General features: G+C 42.0%; 1 protein-coding gene across 2 annotated transcripts; it reads left to right on the forward strand.

Annotated features, from left to right (window-relative positions):
• Nucleotides 1-719: 719 nt before the first annotated feature.
• On the forward strand, nt 720-23,587 carry eif3g (eukaryotic translation initiation factor 3 subunit G). Of its 2 annotated transcripts, XM_062971337.1 has the most exons (12): nt 720-925; nt 2,299-2,457; nt 4,581-4,627; nt 6,169-6,354; nt 9,403-9,491; nt 9,842-9,901; nt 17,375-17,479; nt 18,920-19,109; nt 19,235-19,342; nt 19,483-19,619; nt 19,799-19,905; nt 23,488-23,587. In XM_062971337.1, exons 2-12 carry the CDS (start codon nt 2,411-2,413, stop codon nt 23,501-23,503), a joined length of 1,092 nt encoding a protein of 363 aa, XP_062827407.1. In that variant the 5' UTR covers nt 720-925; nt 2,299-2,410; the 3' UTR covers nt 23,504-23,587. The 2 variants fall into 2 exon arrangements, with proteins under 2 accessions (XP_062827407.1, XP_003226833.1); XM_003226785.4 differs by lacking the exon at nt 2,299-2,457 and having other exon boundaries at nt 721-925.
• Nucleotides 23,588-25,564: the final 1,977 nt, after the last annotated feature.

Consider the following 25,564-nt stretch of genomic DNA (forward strand, 5'->3'; position numbering starts at 1 on the left):
AAGGGGATGGCATGTGTACCTTTAGTACAAAAAAAAAGATAGAGAAAAATTTCAGCAACCATTTTATTAGGTAAAGGTTTCCCCTGACGTTAAGTCCAGTCATGTCTGACTCTGCGGGTTGGTGCTCATCTCCATTTCTAAGCCGACAAGCCAGTGTTGTCCGTAGACACCTCCAAAGTCATGTGGCCGGCATGACTGCATGGAGCGCCGTTACCTTCCCACCGGTACCTATTGATCTACTCACATTGGCATGTTTTCGAACTGCTAGGTTGGCAGAAGCTGGAGCTAACAGCAGGCACTCATTCCGCTCCCGGGATTTGAACCTGGGACCTTTTGGTCTGCAAGTTCAGCAGCTCAGTGCTTTAACACACTTCGCCACCGGGGTTCCTAAACAGTAAATAAAGGGTGCTATTTCCGATGTGGCCACAGGAAAGCAGCAAAGGACCGTACATTGGAGCCATGGCGGCTTGGGCCTCGTGCTTGATTTTAGTTGATCAAGGCGGTGCAATTCTTGATCCTTCCACTGGGGGCGGCAACACACCTACATACTAATGCAGACGGCCCTGCAGTTTTTTTGAGCCTCCAATTCCCAGCATTCCTGGCCATTGAACAAGCTGGCGAGGACTTCTGGGAGCTGGAGACCCATCAGTTTGAGGAAAAGCCTTCTACAAGTTATAGTGGAGCGCCCCCTATCGCTTCCTTATCGGGTCCCGCCCCGCCTTCCCAGCAGGCACCGCGGCGAGGAGAAAGGCCCCGTCGTGTATTTGGGTCGGGCCACAACGCCAGTGACGCAAACTACGTCTCCCGCGAGGCTCTGCATCGCGCCTGGCTTCCTGCCTCTCGTGAGGCCTACTGTTTCTCCTCGGCTCGCCTTCCTTCTTCTGCTGCTTTTTCCAGGAGCGGCCATGCCGACGGGCGACTACGAGTGAGCGAGGAAGAGGGCGGGAAGCAGGCCGGGAAGAGGGAGGTCTTGGGGGAAAGGGGAAGCAGGCAGGGGACTGCCCGCGTGACACGTGTTTGCGTGTCCAGACGTGCAGTGGCGGGTTTGTGATTCGGGGAGTCCCGAATTCTTTCCTCAACCTCTTCTCATGAGCTAGTGAAGAAAAGGGGTTTTTTCCCCCCAAAAAAGCCAAACACATATCTTTCAAACTCGCAGGTTTGGTTATAGACCAGAAGATACATTTTGTTAGCTCTGGACTTCTCCAGTTGAGTGTCAAGAGTTGGGCAGACACGTGGCAAAAGCCTAAGGCCTGGCCTCTCACACGTCAGCCCTCCAGCTGTTTGGGCCTCCAATCCCAGAATTCCTGGCTATTAAAAAAGCCGGCAAGGCCTTCTGAGAGTTAGAGGGCCGCAGTTTGAGGCTGCCTGCTCTGGGAAGCTTGGCATAGCTGTGTGTATCTTTTGGTTAAAATCTGACTTAGAAACGGAATTCATGAACATTTCCTGATAATAATATAATATAGTGGAGTCTCATTTATCCAATATTCGCTTATCCAAGGTTCTGGATTATCCAACGCAGTCGGCCTTTTAGTAGTCAGTGTTTTTGTAGTCAGTGTTTTCAATATGTTGTGATATTTTGCTGCTAAATTCGTAAATACAGTAATTATTACATACCCTGTTTCCCTGAAAATAAGACATCCCCAAAAAATAAGACCTAGCAGAGGTTTTGCTGAATTGCTAAATATAAGGCCTCCCCCAAAAGTAAGACCTAGCAAAGTTTTTGTTTGGAAGCATGCCCGGTGCCCGCCAAACAAAACACCAGAACTTGCAGGATCGGTAAATGTACATACCAGTTGTACATGGAAATAATGGTAATAATATATTAAAATGTTATATTATTTATATTTATACAGTAGTAACAAGAAATTCTTGACAGGAGTCATAGTTTGTCTAGTTTGGTTATGTTGGTTTGTGATGACAACTACTGTACAGTATATAATAAATGTTCATTTTTTTGTTCAACAATAAATGTGAATTCTTCTTCATGGAAAAATAAGACATCCCCTAAAAATAAGACCTAGCACATCTTTGGGAGCAAAAAATAATATAAGACACTGTCTTATTTTCAGGGAAACACGGTAGCATTATTGCATGTTGAACAACCTTTTCCTTCAAATTCATTGTATAATATGATGTTTTGGTGCTTAATTTGTAAAATCATAACCTAATTTGATGTTTAATAGTTTTTTTCCTTAATCCCTCTATATTATCCAACATATTCGCTTATCCAACTTTCTGCTTGCCCGTTTATGTTGGATAAGTGAGAGACTACTGTAATAATACTTTGTGTTGTTGAAGGCTTTCATGGCCAGAATCACTGGGTTTCTATGAGTTTTTCGGGATGTATGGCCATGTTCCAGAAGCATTATAGAATCAGAGTTGGAAGAGATCTCACGTGCCATCAAGCAACATGGAGAAGGCCCTTTCTCGTTCCCACCAACTACGCTTGCGATGCGGGTGAGACCGAGAGGAGAGTCTCTTCCGCTGACTGCAGTGACTGAGTTGGTTTGTAAGAGGAGATGTGATTTGTCAAATAGTCTGGACCCAAACCATTTAGAGCTTTAAAGGTGATGACCAGCACTTTGTATCTAGCCTAGAAGCAGACCTATCTAGCCTAGAAGCAATTTTAGCCACCGTAAACATACCAATCTTTCAATGGGAAGTATGGGCCTGCTTTTGCCTGATGACAGAGTCAAGTTAATTATGATTGTTGTTATGGAGTCTCCTCTGGAGGTTTTTCAGCAGAGACGACATGGCCATCTATCAGGAGGAACTTTGGATATGCCTTTCTTGAAGCAAACCAGTTATAGAGTTTTCTTGATAATACTTGTTTGCTTGTTGTACCTTTGCTTTCCTATGAGTTTGAAAGCAAGTGATTTCCCCAGGATCACCCAGTCAGTTTTCATGGCTTTTGAAAGGGCTTCAGAGTTTTCCCCCCAGAATACCGACATTATAGAATTAATTAACCTTGTGAAAGATTGAATTATTATTATTGCATTTTGAACTGCCAGGTTTCAATGCAAGGGAATCCAGGGAGTTGTAGTTTATAAGATCTCTAGGCTTCTTTGCTAAAGAATGCAGAACCCTCACCAAACCACAATTCCCAGGATTCTATAGCATTGAGTCACGACAGTTAAAGTGATGTCAAACTGCATTGCCTCTACAGTGTAGTTGCACTTCAGGTTTAGCACTGAACCACTGCAGCACACTGGTCATCTCCCCTACTTAATATTGGATGTGCAACTATGGCCTTCCAAATGTTTTTGGTCAGCTATTCCCATTATCAGTCATTACTGGCTTTGCTGGCTAGGTCTGATGAGCTTTTGAGGCCAAAGATAAATTTGCTGGGACTTACCTGGGGGTCCATATTTGCTCAGTTTTTCTAACATGATATACTTAGAGTTAGTTAAACTTGGAGATGGATAATAATTATATAGACTGGACCTTTAAACACAGAGTCACTTTGAGAGTGAGGGACGTTGAACATCTGTTGAAATGGTTGGGGTAATATATTCATTAATATATAGGGGCAGGTTTCGCATTTGATGTTACTGGACCACATCTCTTTAATGCAGTGATTCTCAACATGTGGGTCCCCAGATGTTTTGGTCTTCAACTCCCAGAAATTGTAACAGCTGATAAACTGGCTGCAATTTCTGGGGGTTGTTAGCTAAAACACCTCAGGACCCACATGTTGAGAACCACTGCTTTAATGGAATAGTAACAGGAGTATTATCTGAAAATGTAGAGGATATATCTCCCCTATTCATAAACATCTAGCTCTCAAGGGACTTTCCCCTGTAAGCCAGTGGTTCCTAACCTTTAATTCTCCAGACATTTTAGACTTCAACTCCCAGAACTCTCAGCCAACTTACCAGTTGTTATGAATTGTGAGAGCTAAAGTCCAAAAAACCTGGAGGACCAAAGGTTGGGAACAACTGCATATGGTAATACAGAGGCTGTGCTAGATATGACTGTGGAAGTGGTTGGTTGAATTGGAAGGAACACATGACAGCAGGAAGAATGTGGCTGTGTTCTTGCTGGCCAGTGACCAGTGTTTCAGCGTTATGCACCTCATCTTGATAAAATTTCTCTTTAAAAACATGAAAGTTATTCTCCCATCCACAAAGCTTCAAACCTAGTCCGTTTTCTGTTACTTTTCTGTGGGTCTATGCAGAGGAGATTTCAGTCATATGAAGTGAAGTATCCTCTTTGAAAATGCCTTTAGAAATCGAGTTTTAGTGCTTCACTGAAGTGGAAATAAATATGAGAAGATAAAGAACAGTGGTTGCTGCCCAAAGGGGCTTTTTTATTTCAGTTTGCAAAATAACTGGAATAAATTAGATGCTGGAAAGCAGTAGTGTATGCTGTTTTCTTCTTTGATAGAACTGAAGAAACAAACCTGCATTTTGGAAGTGTTAATGAATTGTAATGGACAGGATGAAGTATACTGCAGATAATTGGCAAAAAGATGTTGCATGGAGAATCCAGCTGCTGGGATTTGATTACCATTGGACAACATGTATATGTTTATGGCTACTGAGAGCAGAAGGCTCATTGATGTTTTACCTTTGTTTCAGCTCCAAGCCCAGTTGGGCAGACCAGGTGGAAGAGGAAGGAGATGATGGTAAGAATTTTCTTGTACAACTAATTAGGTGTGTACTAAATGAAGAGTTGCCTTACTTGTGCGTCCAGATCCGTGGGTTCCAAATTGCTTTTAACCAGATGCAATTCAGGCTTTCTTGGTTGTTCTGCTGCTTTTTAGTACAGCTAAGGGAAATTTTCAGTCACACATCACTTCCCCAAGGACTCTTTAGTAGGGGTACTGCTGCTGTTAGAATCGAGTGCTGCTGCTATTACTACTACTACTAAATTTGTTATTATGACAGTGGCAAAACATAGGGAATACATACTTTATTTTAGTGGATAATTGTTGGGTTTGGAAAATTGGAGAGGTGGGATGGGACATGCTCTCTTTACTGAACAACTTTAAATGATGACCGAGCTCACCTCTGCTTTCTCACCTGATGAGTTCTTTTTCAGTAAACAAGATCTGTCTGCCAGGAAAAGAACTAAAGCAAGCAAGCCTGGTGAAGAGCCCAGTAGTTGCCAGTGGGAAGGCCTTCTCTTTCACATCCACCAAATGCACTTCTCATAAGTGGGATTAAGAAAGAGTCCTCCCCTGAAAATCATAAAGCCCAAACAAGCTCTTGTGGGAGAATACGTAGAGAACCCAAAACCAGGTTGTATAGCTCTTTATAGGCTATACTTTGGCATGTTGCGTTGTGGCCAGAAACATACTGATAATCAATGAAATTGTTGGGAAAATGGGATAATGTTTTCTCAGTAACTAACACTAGTTAGCTGTCTGATAGCAACGTTCCAGGCCAGCTGAAGTTTTGAAACACTTTTCAGAATGCGCTCATCTCAGTATACAATAGTCTAAAAGACTGGATCAGGCCTTTCTGTATTCTTCACATTCTGAAAATTATTGAAGCTTATCAGAATCATTTTATGGATTTGGATTTTTTTAAAAAATAAACCTATATCTCTATGAACTTAGAGAATCTCTAAAATGTATATTGTATTGTTAGGTGTCCTCATTAACTTCTAAACATATAGGTACCTAACTTTCTGAGGCTGACATCCTGTTAGTGGTATATGGAAATAATAGCTTAACATATAAATCTGTATGTCTGTCTGTGGTTCCTGCAGAGGCTGATATTCCCTTCCTCTGTCAGCAAATCCCCCTGGCATACCTAGAGGCACCAAACTTCCCTTCCTCAACTATTCCATGACTGTGGAGAATGGATAGGATTGCACAAGCATCTGGCCAAGTCCATGTAGCCAGACAAGAAATTATTATAATAGTTGTTGAGTCCTCTGAAGGACTCCAGAGAGATACAGAGGATGAGATCATTGCTTCACATCTGCCTATTGGAGTTAGCCAGATATTACTATGATCTCCCTACTTTCCTCCAGGCACAGAATGACTTGGGGTGGGTGTGATGCTGTTCAAGAGTAGGTCCAGGATAGTAAATGGCTCAGTGTAGTGTACTTCCACATGCAGAAGTGCTGTGCACTGCTGAGCCATGGAGGATTGTGGACTGTGTCATCGTCTCCTCTTTCTGGAATTGTTGTGACTGACATTGTGCTTCCCTCACACAGATAAATGCATTACTAGTGATTTGCTCAAGGATATACCCCTCACTGGGGTGCTAAGTGGAAGTGGAGGTGGAACCGGAACTGGAACTGGAACCGGAAGTGGAAGTGGAAGCAGTGGTGAAAGTGGAACAGGAAGTGGAGGAGGAAGTGCACCAACTGTAGTTGTTGAACCAGAGCTTGTAAAAGGAGGTATGAGCTGGATTTCTTGCTCACAGAGAGGACACACATATGGACATCTCTCCAAATTTGTGTTTTTTTTATTTTTGCAGATGATTATTCATGGATTTGATCCAAAATGTTCTCCCTAGGAATCTCTATTATTTATTTACATATGTATTATTTATTTTATTTACTTCCCCCCTCCTTCTCCCCTCCTTCTCCCACGCTTTGACTATGATGTAAATAAGTACAATTTTTTAATTAAAAAAACAACTAATAATACAGTGTGGATTAAGATAACACCTTTCTAAAACGTTCTAGATCCCAGTGCAATTTTCCAAGTTGATATTAACCATAAAGTTGTGCTAGAAGCCATGAAATTCCTAAATAGTGTTTTCTCAGGAAAAAAATAGCAATTTCTTTATTCACAATTTTTGTGCTTCCACGGAGAGTCCTGTGCCCCCTAGACCCAGTGAATGTGGAGGGCTCAGTGTACACACATGCTTTGTCTGGAGTGTTAAACTGCAGTCAGAAATATTAAAATGGTTAAATATAGGATATAGACCTCTAGGTATTCTTCTGGAGAGACAAGCATTGACAAACCCTAATGTTCAGGCTAAAAATGAATGCAATATACAGCTTGTTTTTGTTGTGCCTAATCTTTGTTTCTTAGCTTCAAACAGTAGTGATTTTGGAATACAGTAGAGTCTCACTTATCCAACAGTCTCTTATCCAACGTTCTGGATTATCCAACGCATTTTTGTAGTCAATGTTTTCAATATATCGTGATATTTTGGTGCTAAATTCGTAAATACAGTAATGACTACATAGCATTATTGCATATTGAACTACTTTTTCTGTCATATTTGTTGTTAATCATGTTTTGGTGCTTAATTTGTAAAATCATAACCTAATTTGATGTGTGATTGGCTTTTCCTTAAGGCTAAACTCTGCCCACTTGGTCTCCTAACAACCTACTCAGCCCAGGGGACAGGCACAGTTAGGCCTCAGGCCTCTTCCACACTGCCTATAAGATCCAGATTATCTGATTTTAACTGGATTATATGGCAGTGTAGATTCAAGGCCCTTCCACACAGCTATATTACCGATTTATAATCTTATATTATCTGCTTTGAACTGGATTATCTTGAGTCCACACTGCCAGATAATTCACTTCAGTGTGCATTTTATACAGCTGTGTAGAAGGCCTCATATAATCCAGTTCTAAGCAGATAATATAAGATTATAAATATACAGTCGAGTACACTTATCCAACATAAACAGGCCGGCAGAACGTTGGATAAGTGAATATGTTGGATAATAATAAGGGATTCAGGAAAAGCCGATTAAATATCAAATTAGGTAATGATTATACAAATTAAGCACCAAACATCATGTTATACAACAAATTTGACAGAAAAAGTAGTTCAATGCAACACAATGCTGTGTTGTAATTACTGTATTTACAAATTTAGCACCAAAATATCACAATGGATTTAAAACATTGACTACTAAAAGGCAGACTGCGTTGGATAATCCAGAACACTGGATAAGCGAATGTTGGATAAGTGAGATTCTACTGTAATATGAAATAATTACTGTGGTAATCCAGTCCAATCCAATTCTGCCATGGAGGACACAATCCAAGCACGCCCAACAACAACAACAACAACAACAACAACAATAATAATAATATCATACAATCATAAGGTTAGGAGATCATCCAGTTCAACTTCCTTCTACCATACAGGACGACACAAATCAATCACTCCTGACAGATGGCCATCCAAGATCTGCACAATAATACAAATTGAATCATAGAATCAGACAGTTAGGAGGGATCCCTAAAGGCCATCAAGTCTAACCCAACTCTGCCATTGGACAATACTTCACTTCACTTTATTTCTTAATTAGTCGCTCTGCACCAGAGTGCTCCGAGCGACTTGCAATTTAAAATATCATTCCACAATATGAAAACATTCAACATAAAAACATTCAACCTAAAAACATTCAACCTAAAAACATTCAACAGTGACTATTTGGCAAATTAGATCTGATTTACTTAAATGCACAACCAAACAGCCAAGTCTTGAGCGCTTTTCCAAAAGGTCGCAATTCTAAGGTTAGCAGATACCCCTAAGGATCATCCAGTTCAACTTCCTTATATCATGCAGGACACAATCCAACCACTCCTGACAGATGGCCATCCAGCCCAACCCAATTCTGCCATGCAGGACACAAGCCAAGCACTCCGAACAGATGTCCATCCAGCCTCTCAATACTAATACTGCTACTACTAATAATAATAATTACATCATCATCATACAATCCTAAGGTTTGGAGTGACCCGTAAGGATCATCCAGATCAACTTCCTTCTACCATGCAGGAGGACACAATCCAAGCATTCCTGACAGATGGCCATCCAGCCTCTACATAATAATGATGATGATGATGATGATGATGATAGCATAGAATCCAAGAGTTTGGAGAGACCCCTAAGGGTCATCCAGCCCAACTCTTTCTACTATGCAGCAGGACACAATCCAAGCATTCACAACACATGGACAACGTATAAATACTATACAATATTACACAGGGACATAGACCCCCTCTACCCTCACCACTTTCACAGTACACAAACAACCAAATGCATACTAAACATAAAGACAACCATACAACAGACATTCAATACCACCACTACCTCAACAATTTCTCACCAACACCACCAGACAATGCCACAGCAACGCGTGGCTGGGCATAGCTAGTGGGCTCATAAAGTGAGATATGGATGTTCACATTACTTGGACCCTATCCATATAGAACTGTATAGGTTAAGGCCAACTCTTTGAATTGTGCCCAAAAATGGAACAGCAACCAGTGGGGCTGTTATGGAAATGGAATTGTGTGTTCCTTGTAGCCAGCACTAAATCAGATAATAATATTGAGAATACGGTACTGGGGGAAAAATCCAATTCTACTTTTTCTGGAAAACCCATCTTAATTGCAAGAGAATGGAATACAGAGCATTCTGGAAGCAAAGAAAATTTAAAATATAACTCCTTCACTTCTTTCTCCAGGTCCTTTGCCCTCCCCCAAGGAGGTTGTGAATGGAAACATTAAAACGGTGACTGAATACAGAGAAGAGGAAGATGGCCACAAAGTGAAGGTGAGGGAATGGTTAGGATCCAACCCCATTATGTGGGACTGAGCCTCATCTTTTCATTTACTGACCTTTTGTTGAGCTTGCACTGAGCTTGCAGCTCCTCTTATACCATATTTTTCGTTTCCATGATGTGTGGTTCATTTCCATCCTTGACTGGAGATGTTGTCCCCACTAGGCATATTTCTCCAACCTTTCATAGTGCTCCTATCCTGCAACCTGGGACACTAGGCTTTTGAGCAGAAATGGATACTGCATAAAAACCACCTATAATACAGCTCATAGATAGGATCCCAAAGTTACCCTGATGATTCCTTTCCTCAGTACAATATTACATGTTGCTGTCCTTTTTGCAGATTATCCGAACCTTTCGTATTGAGACCCGGAAGGCTTCTAAGGCTGTTGCAAGGAGAAAGGTGAGTGGTCTGGGGAAGCTTGCCCATGACAAGGCATGTAAACATTCTATCAATGTAAACATTCTATCAAGTATATACTCTTATAAATATTTATTTACTATATTTTACCCTGCCCTTCTCACCGCAGAGGGGACTCAGGGCGGTTTACAACATTTACAATCTATATATCTATATCTTTTATATCTCTATATCTATATATATAAAAGAGTGGTGGCATCACGGCAACTCACAAAACAACAAAAGTACAGGCCCCCCAACCTCAAAATTTGACAACACAACCCATCATCCATGCCTCAAGGTTGATACAACAAAAAGAAAAGAAAAATAAAGTCCTAATTAGAGGGAGAGCAATAACTGTTTTTTATCCAATTGCTGCCAGTTTAGAGGGCTAATCTCTGCCCACTTGGTCGCCTAGCAACCAGCCTGTTAGCAAAGGGACAGCCAGGGTTCAGTTAGGGGACAGGCACACTTAGGCCTAATTTAGGCTTCTTCCACAGATTATCTAATTTGCACGGGATTATATGGCAGTGTAGACTCAAGGCCCTTCCACACAGTTAGATAACCCATTTAGTATCTTATATTATCTGCTTTGCACTGGATTATCCTGACTCCACACTGCCATATAATCCACTTCAGTGTGCATTTTATACAGCTGTGAAGAAGGGGCCTCATATAATCCAGTTCTAAGCAGATAATTTAAGATTATCAGTGTACAGTAGACTCTCACTTATCCAACATAAACAGGCCGGCAGGATAAGTGAATATGTTGGATAATAAGAAGGGATTCAGGAAAAGCCGATTAAACAAATTAAGCACCAAAACATATTATACAACAAATTTGACAGAAAAAGTAGTTCCATGCGCAGTAATGCTATGTAGTAATTACAGTAGAGTCTCACTTATCCAACACTCGCTTATCCAACGATCTGGATTAACCAACGCATTTTTGTAGTCAATGCTTTCATTAATATTTTGGTGCTAAATTCATAAATACAGTAATTACTACATAGCATTACTGTGTATTGAACCACTTTTTCTGCCAAATTTGTTTTCTAACATGTTTTCTGCTTAATTTGTAAAATCATAACTTAATTTGATGTTTAGTAGGGTTATCCTTAATCCCTCCTTATTATCCAACATATTCGCTTACCCAACGTTCTGCCGGCCCGTTTATGTTGGATAAGTGAGACTCTACTGTACTGTATTTACAAATTTACCACAAAAATATCACAATGAATTTAAAACACTGACTACACAAACATTGATTATGAAAAGGCAGACTGCGTTGGATAATCCAGAACATTGTATAAGCGAATCTTGGATAAGTGAGATTCTACTTTAATATGAAATAATTACTGGGATAGAATAATGCAGAACAATATAATCTCTAAAACCAGGACAGTAAATAAACAAGGGAATTCCACACAGGAAACAATCAGGGCCAGCTAACACCTCCCAACAAAGTATTCCCATCATCAAAGTCTGGCAAATCCTCTGTTTTTTCAGGGCCACAGACAGTAGAAACACATAAAATATCGCAAACAACACCACTCTGAAAACAAGGGAATTCCAGACAGGAAACAATCAGGGCACAGCACTGAACTCAGTCGACTTTGGATCTGCACCAAGCTTGGCACACTGCCTCATCATGCCCAACTGAGCATACAGGCAAGGTTTCAGGGTGATTGTCCTTTGGCTCTGGGAGTTGTAGTTCACCCTTATACAGACAGCATTGAACCCAGCCAACTTCGGATCTGGACCAAACTTGCCACACAATTTTCTCAAAATACCCGGGCACCGCCGGGTCCCCAAGCTAGTATATAATAAAAGTGAATGTATGTGCCAGCGTTTTGTATTGGCCGGGAGGAATATGTGCCAGCGTTTTGATTGGCCAGGCGGAATATGGGCCAGCTTTCTGATTGGCCGGCCAGAATATGGGCCAGCTTTCTGATTGGCTGCCGCTTTCACAGGCGTCTGGGACCCCTGAGGCAAAAACTACCACAAACAGGCTACGGACTACTCTCTCTCTCCTCAGAACGACGCTAGCTTTGGTACACTTAACACCCTTCGGCCTACACTTTTCTAATCAAAAATACCACCGGGCCCACCAGGAAGGCCGGACCTGGACCAAACTTGACACATATAACCCCTAGGACCCATGAACCAACTGACAACGGATCTGGACCAAATACACCCAACATGGCCAACTGTGCATACTGATAATAAAAAACTTTAGATTTACATTACTATATCTACTTTCCACAACAGACTGAAGAGGAAAACAAACTATCTTTTTAATCTTTCCTTTTAAGGATGGTCTTTATGAAAACCTTTATCCCCTCCCACCTTACCCACCCACCACTGGGCTCCTTTGACCCTTCTGCTGACATGTTTAAGGCCTTCCAGGCTGGCCCGAGCCTGCTAGGCCCAAAAGAGGATGCCATCTTGCCTCCTCAAGATTGCTCCAAAGAAGGCAGCTTCTTCTACTTTTAGGTCTTATACCAGGGGTTCCCAAACTTTTTAAGCAGAGGACCGGTCCACAATCCTTCAGACTGTTGAGGGGCCGAATTATCATTTTTTTTAAAAATAAAAAATTCCTATGCATACTGCACATTTGTAGTGCAACAACAACAACAATGAATGAACAATACAATATTTAAAAATGAAAACAATTTTAACCAACATAAACCTATTAGGATTTCAATGGAAAGTGTGGTAGTATTATATTGTATAACATATGATTATCATCAATATTATATGTATATACAATATATTATATTTTTAAAACTGATATAAAATACTATATTATAAAACTGAGGGCGGGGGCCAGGTAAATGACCTTGGAGGGCCGCATCTGGCCCCGGGCCTTCGTTTGGGGACCACTGTCTTATACTATTGCTTGACATTACTTTTATGTTTTATTTATATGGTGGATGTTAGCACGTGGCTTAATGACCTTGCAAGCCACTTTGGGTCCATTCCAGAAAGGCGGGGGAGAAATATCAGAATTAATTAAATAAATAAATGTCTCAATCGTATGTATAGCTGGAATGACCTTCTGTTGGGAGGGCTTGGATGGTGTCTTCCTTTGTGGCAGAAGGGGCTGAACTGGATGACCTTCAGAGACCCCTTTCAAATCTCCCAATCGTATTTATAACTGGATGGTCATCTGTCAGGAGGGCTTGGATGGTGTCTTCCTTTACACCAGAAGGGGCTGGACTGGATGACCTTCAGAGACCCCTTTCAAATCTCCCAATTGTATTTATGACTGGATGGCCATCTGTCAGGAGGGCTTGGATGGTGTCTTCCTCTATCGCAGAAGGTGGTTCGGCTAGATGGCCTTTGCGCGCCCCTTCTAACTCTAGGATTGTATGAAAGCCTTTAAACCAGACACGGGCCAACTTGGGCCCTCCAAGTGTTTTGGACTCCCAACTCCCACAATTCCAGACACCCTATCCCATAATGTGTTTTATGTCCTGGTGCCGTTTGCGGGATGATGGACCATGGCTGATGGGATATGTAGTACTTTCAATAGCTACGATTCCCACATGCCACTACGATGCCCACCAGTGACGGAACAGGACCAAACTTGCCACACACAACCCCTATGAACCCCTTTAAGTCCTGAGGCAGTTTGGGGGAGGATAAACGAAGGATGATGGGACATGCAATACCTTCACTCACTTCTTGAGACCACAACAACTGCTCCAAATGACAGAACTGAACCAAATGTGGTATATATATCCCAAATGACAAACTTTATATGTTGCAGCAGTTTGGGGGAGGATGGACCAAGGACGATTGGATTTGCAGTACCTTCATCCAATTCACCTCCCACAGGCCACTGTAATTCCCACGAATGACAAAACTGTACCAAACTTGATACAAAGGTGCAATGTGGCCCCCTTTACGTCCTGATTCAGTTTGGTGCAGGATGGACCATGGATGATGGGATTTGCAGTACCCTCACCCGATTCACCTCCCACAGACCACTGCGATACCCATGAAAGACAAAACTGTACCATACTTGACACCCAGGTGCAATGTGACACAATTTATGTCCTGGTGTGGTTTGCAGGAGAATGCACCAAGCATGGTGGGATTTCCAGTACCTTCATCCAATTCACCTCCCACAGACCACTGTGATGCCCATGAATGATGAAACTGTACCAAACTTGACATATAGGTGCAATGTGGCCCACTTTACGTCGTCCTGTCATTTGAGGGAACAACGGACCAGGGAAGATGGGATTTCCAATACCTTCACTCACTTCCTCAGACCACTGCAACCCACACCAATGACTGATCAAGATCAAACTTGGCAAACATACCCCCATCACCCACTTTATGTCCTGCTGCGGTTTGAGGAACAATGGACCATGGATGATGGGATTTATAGTACCTTCACTCACTTCCCCAGACCACTGCGACCCCCACCAATGTCTGATCAAGACCAAACTTGACACATCGAGTCCCCATGACCTACTTTACATCCTGGAGCTGTTTGAAGGGGGATGGACCATGGACTTGCATATGGGAGTTGTAGTTCACCCACACCAACTAAAGCCAACTGACACTGGATCGAGACTAAACTTGGAACAAAGGCAAACAATTCCGTTCTCAAATAACCCGGGCACCACCGGGTCCCCAAGCCAGTATATTATTAAGGTCAGTGTTTGTATCTATGCAGGTATGTTTGCGGGGGGCGGCAGTGTATGTGCCAGCTTTCTGATTGGCTGCCATTATGACAAGCCACCGAGACCACCCGGAATGACGGATCGGGACCAAACTTGGCACACTTAACCCCCATGATGCACTTTACGGCCTGGTACCATTTGGGAGACAATGGCCCATGGGTGATGGCATTTGTAGTACTTTCAACCGCTACAACTCCCACAGGCCACTGCGATGCCCAGCAGCAACAGAGCTGGACCAAACTTGGCACACAAAACCCCCATGAAACCCTTTCCATCCTGGAGCAGATTGGGGAAGGATGGACCAAGTAGCTTCACTCACTTCTTGCTCTGGGAGCTATAGTTCAAGGATACAGACAACACTGAACCCAGCCGACTTCGGATCTGGACCAAAGTTGGCGCACGGCTCCATCATGCCCAACTGAGCATACAGGCAGTGTTTCAAGGTGATTGTCCTTTGGCTCTGGGAGTTGTAGTTCACCCTTATACAGACAGCACTGAACTCAGCCGACTTCGGATCTGGACCAAACTTGGCACACTGCCTCATCATACCCAATGAGCATACAGGCAGGGTTCCAGGGTGATTGTCCTTTGGCTCTGGGAGTCGTAGTTCACCCTTAGACAGTACTGAACCCAGCCGACTTCGGATCTGGACCAAAATTGCCACACAGGTTTCTCAAAAGACCCGGGCACCGCCGGGTCCCCAAGCTAGTATATAATAAAAGTCAGTGTTTGTATGCGGGTATGTATGTTTGTATGCGGGTATGTGCCACCTTTCTGATTGGCTGCCACTATCACAGGCCACTGTGACCATCAGGAACGACGGACCTGGCCCAAACTTGACACGCTTAACCCCCATGACGCACTTTACGTCCTGGTGCTGTTTGCAAGATGATGGACCATCGGTGATGGGATATGCACTACTTTCAATTGCTACGAATACCACAGGCCACTGCGATGCCCACCTGTGATGGAACTGGACCAAACTTGGCACACAGAACCCCCATGACCCCCTTTACACCCTGGTGCAATTTGGGGGACAATGTACCATGGATGATGGGATTTGCAGTACGTTCCCTCACTTCCTGAGACTACTGCGACTACCAGGAATGACAGAATTGGACCAAACTTGACACAGATATCCCTAATGACACGCTTTAAATGCTGCACCACTTTGGGAGAGAATGGACCAAGGATTATGGAATTTGCAGTACACTGTGCATCTGACTTACCACTGTTACTCTAACTAATGACGGATCAGGACCAAACTTGCCACACATACCCCCCATGACCCAATTTACACCCTGGTACAGTTTGAGGGAGGACATGCCAAGGATTATGGGACTTGCAGTACCTTCACTCCCTGAGACTACTTCAACTGCCACGAATGACTCATCAAGACCAAACTTGGAACACAGAGCACCCATGACCCACTCTATACCCACTCAAACAGTTCCATTCTCAAATAACCTGGGCACCGCCGGGCCCCCAAGCTAGTTTATAATAAAACACAGCTAAAAACCATTAGCATCATGTGATCCAAAAGCAAGATCCGGGCCATTCCATTGGTCAAATTCCAAGTCTTTCATGTCTATTGCTGCACCAGGTTTTCAAAAGCTTGCAGAAGATGAAGAGGGAGAGGGCTGATCTGAGCTCCTTGGGGAGGGAGTTCCATAGCTGTGGGGCCACCACCGAGAAGGCCCTAGGGCCTCCCCAGACGATTTTAAACTCCAAGATGGTTGATAGGAGGAGATACATTCATACAGGTAAACTGGACCAGAATCGTTTAGGGCTCTGTAGGTTAAAGCCAGCGCTTTGAATTGTGCTCGGTAGCAAACTGGCAGCCAGTGGAGTTGGCGCAACAGGGGGGTTGTGTGCTCCCTGTACGCAGCTTTGGTGAGCAATCTGGCTGTGGTCCGTTGGACCAATTGCAGCTTCCGAACAGTCTTCAAAGGCAACCCCACGTAGAGCGCGTTGCAGTAATCTATTATCATTGTTTATATACCACTTTTTACTCTAAGAGAGACTCAAAGCGGTGAACATTGGTTAAAAACAATATACAATTTAAAACTTAACTATAAACAAAAATAGAATTAAACCTAGTGCTATTTGAAAGATGAATAATTAAAAGCACCCTATGACTTGGTCTTTAAAACTTGCTTCTCTAAAGCCTACCAGAATAAAAAGTTGTTACCCAATCTTCGAATCTAATTTTGTGGCACTGTGGCAGGAACTCCCTGAAAGCCAGAACAATAGTACAGATTTTTGAGTTCGAACCAATATTTCAGGGCTTAGGAAGGCAAGGCCTTGCAGGTGTTGTTGAACTGCAGCTCCTATCATTCCCCACCTTACTGATTAAGACTGATGGGAGTTTCAGCAGAGCACCATCTGAAGAAATGAATGACTCCAGCTCATACAATATTCCTGCTGTGGTCAAATTCATCCCTCTATAAAATGATAAAGGTGACCCAAGTTCAGCTAAGAACTGAATATGTGACTCATATGTATGCTTTAGTGACCAAGCTCTACTAGGTACTCCCAGCCTTGAAGTTTTTTTTGGGGGGGGGGGGCGGTGCTTTGAAATAAAATAGTATAAAGTAAGTACACAAGTAAATTTCCATTGCCTTTTTTCCTGCTTTGAATTTGAAATCTATTTGCTTGGGACTATGTAGTGTTCATACTGCTTCGCCTACAAGGAGGCTTTTCCCACTACACCTGCCTTCCCCAACTTCTCAGGCAACTTTGATCAGATACTTCACTCTACTATTTATTCCCTCAGAACTGGAAGAAATTTGGCAACTCTGAGTTTGATGCTCCTGGGCCAAATGTGGCCACAACCACTGTGAGTGATGATGTCTTCATGACCTTTATCACCAGCAAGGAGGTGAGTAGGCAGCTGTTTCAGAGGAGAACAAAGAGCAGAGACCTCAAGATGACTGAGTGGCTGACCAGGCAATGAACTGCTGTGTTCTTTTTGTAGTATTTTTTTTTTAGCTGACTGTCCTACGTGACATTTTAAAATTATTTTTTGTTCATATCCCCATTTTCTCTCAATAATGGGACTCAAGGTGGCTAACAACATATTTAAAACAATATAAGTTAAAAACAACACTAAAAGTTAAGACTAAAAGTATAAATGTGGTGCAACTGCTTTAGCCACAGATTTAGTAACCACAGTTTCACTTATTCCTGCTTGAAAAAATCTCCCTGAAATACTTGTGGGCATCTCTAGGTACTCTCTTGTAATTCTGTGATGGTTTCCAGCCCAGGTATAGCCAAAATATAAGGTTTGCTACACTGGCCAATACATATTTTGGTGCCTCAAACGTTAGTCCTGTTTCTGGGTATATCTGACCTGCTGATTCCAAAAATGGCACTTGTTTCTCTCTTTCAGTTATAGTTTTTCAGATACAGAACATATGCCATATACTAGTTTTTATCTGCTTGTCTATAGAAAACCATGATAACCATATCTAAGAAACTAGAGGTGATGCAGTCTAATGCAAATTTACTCAGTCGGTGCTCCAAATAACCCCAGAAACAGGCCTAAAAACAGAGACATCAAGATTATTTTGTTGGGCTGTGTTATCAAGTATCCAGGAAGGTCTTGGAATGTATCTCCTGCAGATACTGAGATCGTATTATATAATATTTACAAAACAATTGAACAGTTTACAAGATAGAACATTAAATGTTAAAAACTACACCCAGCTTCATCAGTTTGTAAAAGCCTGGTGACACAACAACCTTTTGACCTGCCATTAGACAGAGCACAAGGGTGGAACCATCCTGGCCTCTGGGAAGGGAATTCCAAAGTCAAGGAGCAGCTCCTGAGAAACCCCTCCATCTTGTTCTCACCAAGCGAACCTGTGAATATGGGGCTCTACTGAGGCTCTACTGAGATCATGCTGGCCTTCAAGTAACTGCTCACTAGCTGTATTGGGCTTTATTGAGCTTTATAGGTCAAAACCAGTACTTTGACCAAAACCAGTACTTTGACCAGTGCAACTGTTGCAGTTAATCCCAGTTAACAGTCTCACTGTAGGTCATTGGACCAACTGATGTTTCTGAATACTTTTCAAAGACTGCATCATGTCTATAGTTTCTGAGCACATTACAGTAATCCAAATGCACTATATTGACCAAAGCACCTATCACCATAGCCAGACCGGACTTCTCCTGGAACAAACACATTGGGGCCCATCTCAAATTGCAGCTGGTATAGAGGCATTTATTTGAGCCTAGGGGTTGTGTATGGATCTCTGGAGGGAAGAGGCAAGGTGACTTTCAATCCATTCATACACTCCACCCTCACTTTTGCCAGGACTTGAACTGCCAAGAGGAGGAGGACCCCATGAACAAGTTGAAAGGGCAGAAGATTGTGTCCTGCCGCATCTGCAAGGGTGACCACTGGACCACTCGCTGCCCTTACAAGGACACCCTGGGTCCCATGCAAAAGGAGCTGGCTGAGCAGCTGGGGCTCTCCACAGGCGAGAAGGAAAAGTTGCCAGGAGGTAAGTGAGGGATGAGAAAAGGCAGCTGAGGAGAAGCACACTCCCGCAACTTACAAACCAATACCTTAATCCCAGGAGTCAGGAGGGGAGTTGACATTTGCTAAGATTGTTTTGCATTTCCACAGAACCAGAACCTGTTGCATCCCAACAGAATAAGACTGGGAAGTATGTGCCACCCAGCCTGAGGGATGGAGCTAGCCGCAGAGGAGAGTCCATGCAGCCGAATCGCAGAGGTGGGCTTACATATTAGGGGCTGAATCTGGTCCCTTGAGTTCTTGCTTGTGGCCCCAGTTGCCTAGCCCAGTGTTTTCAGGTTCCTTCAGTTTCTGCCACTCTGACCCTCTTTTTTATATTTTGGCCCTGTCACCCTTAGCTGATGACAATGCCACCATCCGTGTCACCAACCTGTCTGAGGACACGCGAGAGACTGACCTGCAGGAGCTCTTCCGTCCTTTTGGGTCCATATCTCGCATCTACTTGGCCAAGGACAAAACAACTGGCCAATCCAAGGTGAGGGAAAGGGATTGCTGATAAAGATATGTGGTGGCTGCTTTTATTGGGAAAGGTGTAACCTGTGGAAAGAGCTGGCCATCATTCAGTTGAGAGACGTTGTTCTGGGGACTGACAATCTTCTTCTTGTTGTGTCTGTTGTTTGTTTCTGCTTCTCACTCTCATTTGCTTCCCTTCAGGGTTTTGCCTTCATCAGCTTCCACCGCCGGGAAGATGCTGCCAGGGCCATTGCAGGCGTGTCTGGCTTTGGCTATGATCACTTGATCCTGAATGTTGAATGGGCCAAGTAAGTAGAAATCTTATCTTATCTCTCCCCCCTTCCCCACCCTTTCAACGTATGGGCTATACTTGCTCTGTCCCTTCCAGTTGTATGAAAAGGCAGATTGCTAGCACCCAGAAGCAGTCCTCATTCTGACATCAGGAGTTTTAAGGAATAGATAATATAGACCCGGGATTCTTAAACCTTCCATTTATGTCTCCGTTCCACCCGATACATTTTTTCCAGGCATATCTATATATATAAAAGAGTGATGGCATCACGGCGACCGACAAAACAACAAAACTACAGGCCCCCCAACCTCGAAATTTGACAACACAACCCATCATCCACGCCTCTAGGTTGATACAACAAAAAGAAAAGAAAAATAAAGTCCTAATTACAGGGAGAGGAATAATTGCTTTTATCCAATTGCTGCCAGTTAGAAGGCTAAGCTCCTCCAACTTGGTCTCCTAGCAACCCAATAAAAAATAATAAAAAACACTAAAAAATAATTAAAAACACTAAAAGATTAATACAATAAAATACTATAATAACAGAAAATAACTAAAAAATACAAGAAAATAATAAAATAATAAATATAAAATATAAAATAATATAAATATATTATTTAAATATAATATAAATATAATATAAATATAAAATAATAAAATAATAAAATATAATAAATAAAAAGATAACTTACAATAAAATTAATTAAAAAATACAAATAACGTTGAATAAAAATTACACAACAATTTTTAACCAATACCACCACCACTTTGCCACAGCAACGCGTGGCCGGGCACAGCTAGTAGGTATATAAAATGGGTGTAAAAATCAAACATTTACTGATAATAAATCAACATTTGCAACGCTTGCTAAACAGGCTTAATTTTCTTTTTGTGGAATATAGCTGAAGCATTTTCTGCAGAGTCCACTGTAAACTGCACATTGTTACTAACAGATTTGTGTAAATTTATAAACATTTTACTCTTGCCAAGTTTTTTGTGATCACAGCATTGAGCTAAGGAGACCCTATTTGGGGACAGAACCCATGGTTTAAGAAGCCCTGAGTACAGCATTTCACTCATGTCACTTTTGTGCTGACAGAGGAACAGAAATCTTTGCCTTATATTTTGGGATTCTACAGTCAATACAATACAATACCTTTTGCATATATCTTGGACCTTGGAGTAATTGAAGAGGTGAATTTGTGTTTGAACTATGCCATTTCAAACTCACAGACATGAAAGCTCCCTCTTGTGGAGAAAAAGCTATTTACACATAACATGAATACTGTATTTCTTTTATTCTGGGAAGCTATCAATTGTAAGATGCGTACTGATTTCAGTACCCTCAACAGAAAAAAAGATTTATGTATAAAAACATCACCTGCAATTCTAAGACGCACCCTGTTTTTAGAGATGTTTATATGGAGAAAAAAGTGCAGTATAGAATCAAAGAAATGCATTATGTCAGGGAGACAGGCTAGGTTACTACCCTTTTCTCTGGCAAACTTGTTTTCATCACAAGGAACCTTCAGTTCTTAACAACTTCTGTGTGAAATGCCAAAACTGCACAAAAATATATCCTCTTGGGGAAAACTAATACAGAAAAGGCCCAAATGTGCTCCTGTTGCTTCTAATCACTTCGGTTGATCCATGCAGAAGAAGACTGCTGGTTCTTAGCTAGTGGGCCCTTGGTAAACTGCCTACCTTATAATCTTTTGAAGCTGCCTGGAATTGCAGTGGGCAGAATATGTGAGAGGCTGTGTAATAATAGTGGTTAGAGTGCTTATGGTGTCTCAGTCTGACACTATTCTAAGGGTGGAGTGGAGAAGAGTTGTGCATGTCACCTTTAGCTCATTGGAAGAAAAGTTGGATTGAAATAAGCCATCTAAATCAAATCTAATCTAAATCTAATCTAAATCCATAATAAAAGCGAAAACCCGTATGTGTGTATGTGGCATGGATGTCTTCTCACACAGACAGCCTCCGGCCTCCACAAACAGGCCATAGTTCCTAGTGTTAAGAATCCAGCAAGTCACCCCTTTGCACTGACATTGCGGTTACAGCGAGCGCCATGAACATGCAGCCCAACCCCTGCCAATGTCCTTCCCAAACACTACAGCCCACCACCCAAGGAATGCTTTCCTCTGGGGACCATTTCATTCTAGATTTTGCTTTTTCTTCCACCACAGGCAGGCATCCCAGGGTTCTCCATTGCTGGGGAATTTGCATGGCCCTGCCCACTGCCCTTTCCAATCTCTCTGCATAAAAAACAGAGTAGAACTGAGCTGCAACTAAACTTACTGGAGGAGTTTAGGGATTGACTCCACATGGTGGAAGTTGTAGTTCACCCTGCATCAAGTCAGAGCACTGTCACTCCTACTGGGGAATATACAGGAGTTGTAGTTCACCTACACCCAGAATGCTATGAACCCAAACAATGATGGCTCTTGCCCAAACTTGCCATGCAGACCCGATATGCCCAGATTTGACTACTGGAGGGTTTGGAGGGGAACTGGACTGGAAGTTCAGGAGTAGTAGGTACTAGGATTTATAGTTCACCTGCAATGAGTGAGCATCACACTTGGCACACAGAGCCCCTATAACCAATACAACATATTGGACAAGTTAGAGGAAAAGTTACAGTTCACCTGCAACCAGATAAACACTGACCCCCACCGACAATGCACTAGGACCACATAGAGAAGCCTCATGACCTACTGAACATACTGCAGGTATTTGTGGGAAGGGGCCTTGATTTTGGGAGTTGTAGTTCACCTCCATCCAAAGACCACTGAACCCAGCCAATGATGAATCTAGACCAAACTAGGCACACAGACTGAATATTGCCTGCTGTGGATACTGATAGATATTTCGGGGCAATGAGTACTGCAACACACCTGGTACACACACCCAAAATGGCCAACTTATAATACTGGCAGGGTTTGGGGAGGATTCAGCCACCATTCTGGGAATTGTAGTTCACCCACTCCAAACAGAAAACATAACATTAAAAGACAAATAATACCATTCTCAAATGACCCGGGCATCGCTGGGTCCTCAAGCTAATAATTAATAAAAGCAAAGGACTTCTTCGAAGCTAGTTCAACAACAACAAGAATAATTCTTTATTTATATCCCACTTTTCTCCCTCACGGGACCCAAAGCAGCTTACAACATATTAAAATCATGTAAACAACTATCAAATACATTGATAAAAATATAAAACATCATAAAATAAACAGTTAAAACAACAACTCACATTCTTATGCCATCATGTCAGATTATAATGCACTTTGTTCCAGTCCATAAACATTATGGTGTTTCTTATCACTCCAGTTTAGTTTCCTTCACTAAAAGCCTGTCTAAACAGGATTTTTTAAAAATTGTTAGGTTCACTTTCTGGATTTATGAATAGAAGCTGCTCCTCTATTTTTAGGTTTACTTGTATTTTACTGTAAAGTATAGAAACAGATATTTCCCCCTTTACATTTGAAAATCAGATTCTCTGTGTTCTTTCCTAGTAAGGAATCCAGCCCAGCTGATCAATACTTCCATTTGCCTGTCAATAGTACTAACAGCTTCCTTCTTTCTTCCACAGACCTTCCACCAACTGAGCCTCTACATTTGTCTTTGGAAATTTTTCAGCTCTGTTCTTAACTGGAGACACTAGTCACTAATAAAAGATTGATCCTATTTTATTCTGGTGTGACAGTCACTATATCATCAAAGAAGCCTTTTTTGCTGGTAGACTTGCCCAGTCTTCTTTGAATGACTTCCTGCAGCCTTTTAACTGACTTGACCTGCTTTCTGGTGCTGTTTCTCTTTGTTTTGTAATGCCTTTGGTTTATACAGGGCATTTCCCAATTTCAAAGCAATATATTTCACAAGGCAACATCTTACAATTACACAAAAAGTTACAAATGGTTTAATGAATTAATCAAGCTTTACTAACCATTTAGATACAGAAACAAATCAAAAAAATATCTTCGTAAATGGAGAATATCTCATTAGGCCTTATCTTGTGGGGTGATTTGTGGTTGCAGAGATCTAATGTTTTCTAGTTGGGTCCATCATTTTGAAACATCCCATATTAACACCAGTGACTCTTACAGTAGAGAAGAGCATAAGCTGCTGAATTCATGTTGAACCAGTTCTCTAGAAAGGGATGGTATGAGCAAAAGAAAGTGTCCTTTGTAACATGCCCAGCCAAATTTTGCAACTTTAAAAATTATTTTCAAGCACTTTCTCCCTCTGCTTCTCTGTCTCTCCAGTAAGGGAAGAAATAAGCCTCTATTGTATTAAAAATGCTGTCATCAAGTTTGTCAAGTCAAGGTTCCCAACAGAATTCCCGCCTGCCCCATGGCATTTCATTTAAATCTAAGAATGTTCAGCTTTGTTTGATCTAGGATGCATTGCTGAGATGAAGACAGCAGAACTTTATTTTTGGACAATCGTGTAGAAATGGAAACAGCTCCGAACCATACACCACTACATGAGAAAGTGGTTGTAGTGGTGTGTTGCTTGCCCACACAGAGCTGCTGTAGCTTGTGTCTTCATGCTGGAAAGTCAGTAGCTCAGTGTCACTTCTGTTTGTACTTGCATCCTTTTTGGCTGAATCGTAATAAACCTCTGACTGTGTTGCCTTTAACCTAAGGAATGTGTTTCTCTGTCCCAGCTGTTCTGGTTTAGCAGATGCTTACTGGACACAGATCAAAATAAAAAAACTTGAAAGACTCAGTAATTCAGAGGGGTGTCTACACTGTAGAATTAATGCATTTTGACACCACTTTTGCTGCCATGGTTCAATGCTATGGGACGTTGGGATTTATAGATTGGTGAGGCCCCATACTCTGGCAGAGAAGGGTAAAGGATTTGTAGAACTACATCACAGTTAAAGTGTCAAATTGCATTAATTCTACAGGGTAAATGCACCCAGATATACAAGGACAACATCAGGACACAGATTTTGCATAGTCTCTACATAAACCCAGTACAAAGGAAATTGATGTCAATGCAGTGTGGCAATGTCCCCTTTTATAAATTAGTGCTATCATCAGAGTAAGAAACTTCCTCTTGTGAAAGAGACAGCACTGAGCTTTGTCTTTGGATCTGGAGTCATGTTGAAACCTGCAACAGAAGTGAATTGACATTTTTGACAGATATGAAATGGTTGCATTCAGGTTAAGGCGGCAGAGATGGACAATGCCACGAGAGTGCATTTCATGTTTCCAGGTTTTTCATTTGGTATCCTGGTTCAGTTGCACGGTATTGCAATCCCATACACAGGGTTAAATCCTACATTGCTCTCATAAGCACAATAGTTTCCACAAGGGAAACACCACTTGGCTCCCCAGTCATCATGCTAAACCCTACAAGAAGTATTTTAGGAATCCAGATATGTTCAGCTTGGAGAAAAGAAAGTTGAGAGGGAACATAATATCTCTGTTTAAATATCTAATAGGATGTCATTTGAGGAGGGGGCAAGTTTGATTTCTCCTCCACTAGGACAGAAATGTCATTTTCATGGAGGGCTGCATCAGACTTATGGTTGCCTTCAAAGAGCCATCAAATCCATAAATGGAAAGTCCATGGATGCAGTGGATCAACCATACTTTTTCTTACATAGTAATAGGTACTCTAGTTTTTACTCAGTTTGGACCCCCAGAAGTTATTGA

Source organism: Anolis carolinensis, chromosome 2, assembly GCF_035594765.1.
Source record: "Anolis carolinensis isolate JA03-04 chromosome 2, rAnoCar3.1.pri, whole genome shotgun sequence".
Lineage (NCBI taxonomy): Eukaryota > Metazoa > Chordata > Lepidosauria > Squamata > Dactyloidae > Anolis > Anolis carolinensis.

Coding starts and splice junctions, on each gene's coding strand:
- eif3g (XM_062971337.1), top strand. CDS start 2,411: ATGGAGAAGGCCCTTTCTCGTTCCCACCAACTACGCTTGCGATGCGG. Junction 4,628..6,168: donor GGAAGAGGAAGGAGATGATG/GTAAGAATTTTC, acceptor TCCCTCACACAG/ATAAATGCATTACTAGTGAT. Junction 19,620..19,798: donor AAACAACTGGCCAATCCAAG/GTGAGGGAAAGG, acceptor GCTTCCCTTCAG/GGTTTTGCCTTCATCAGCTT.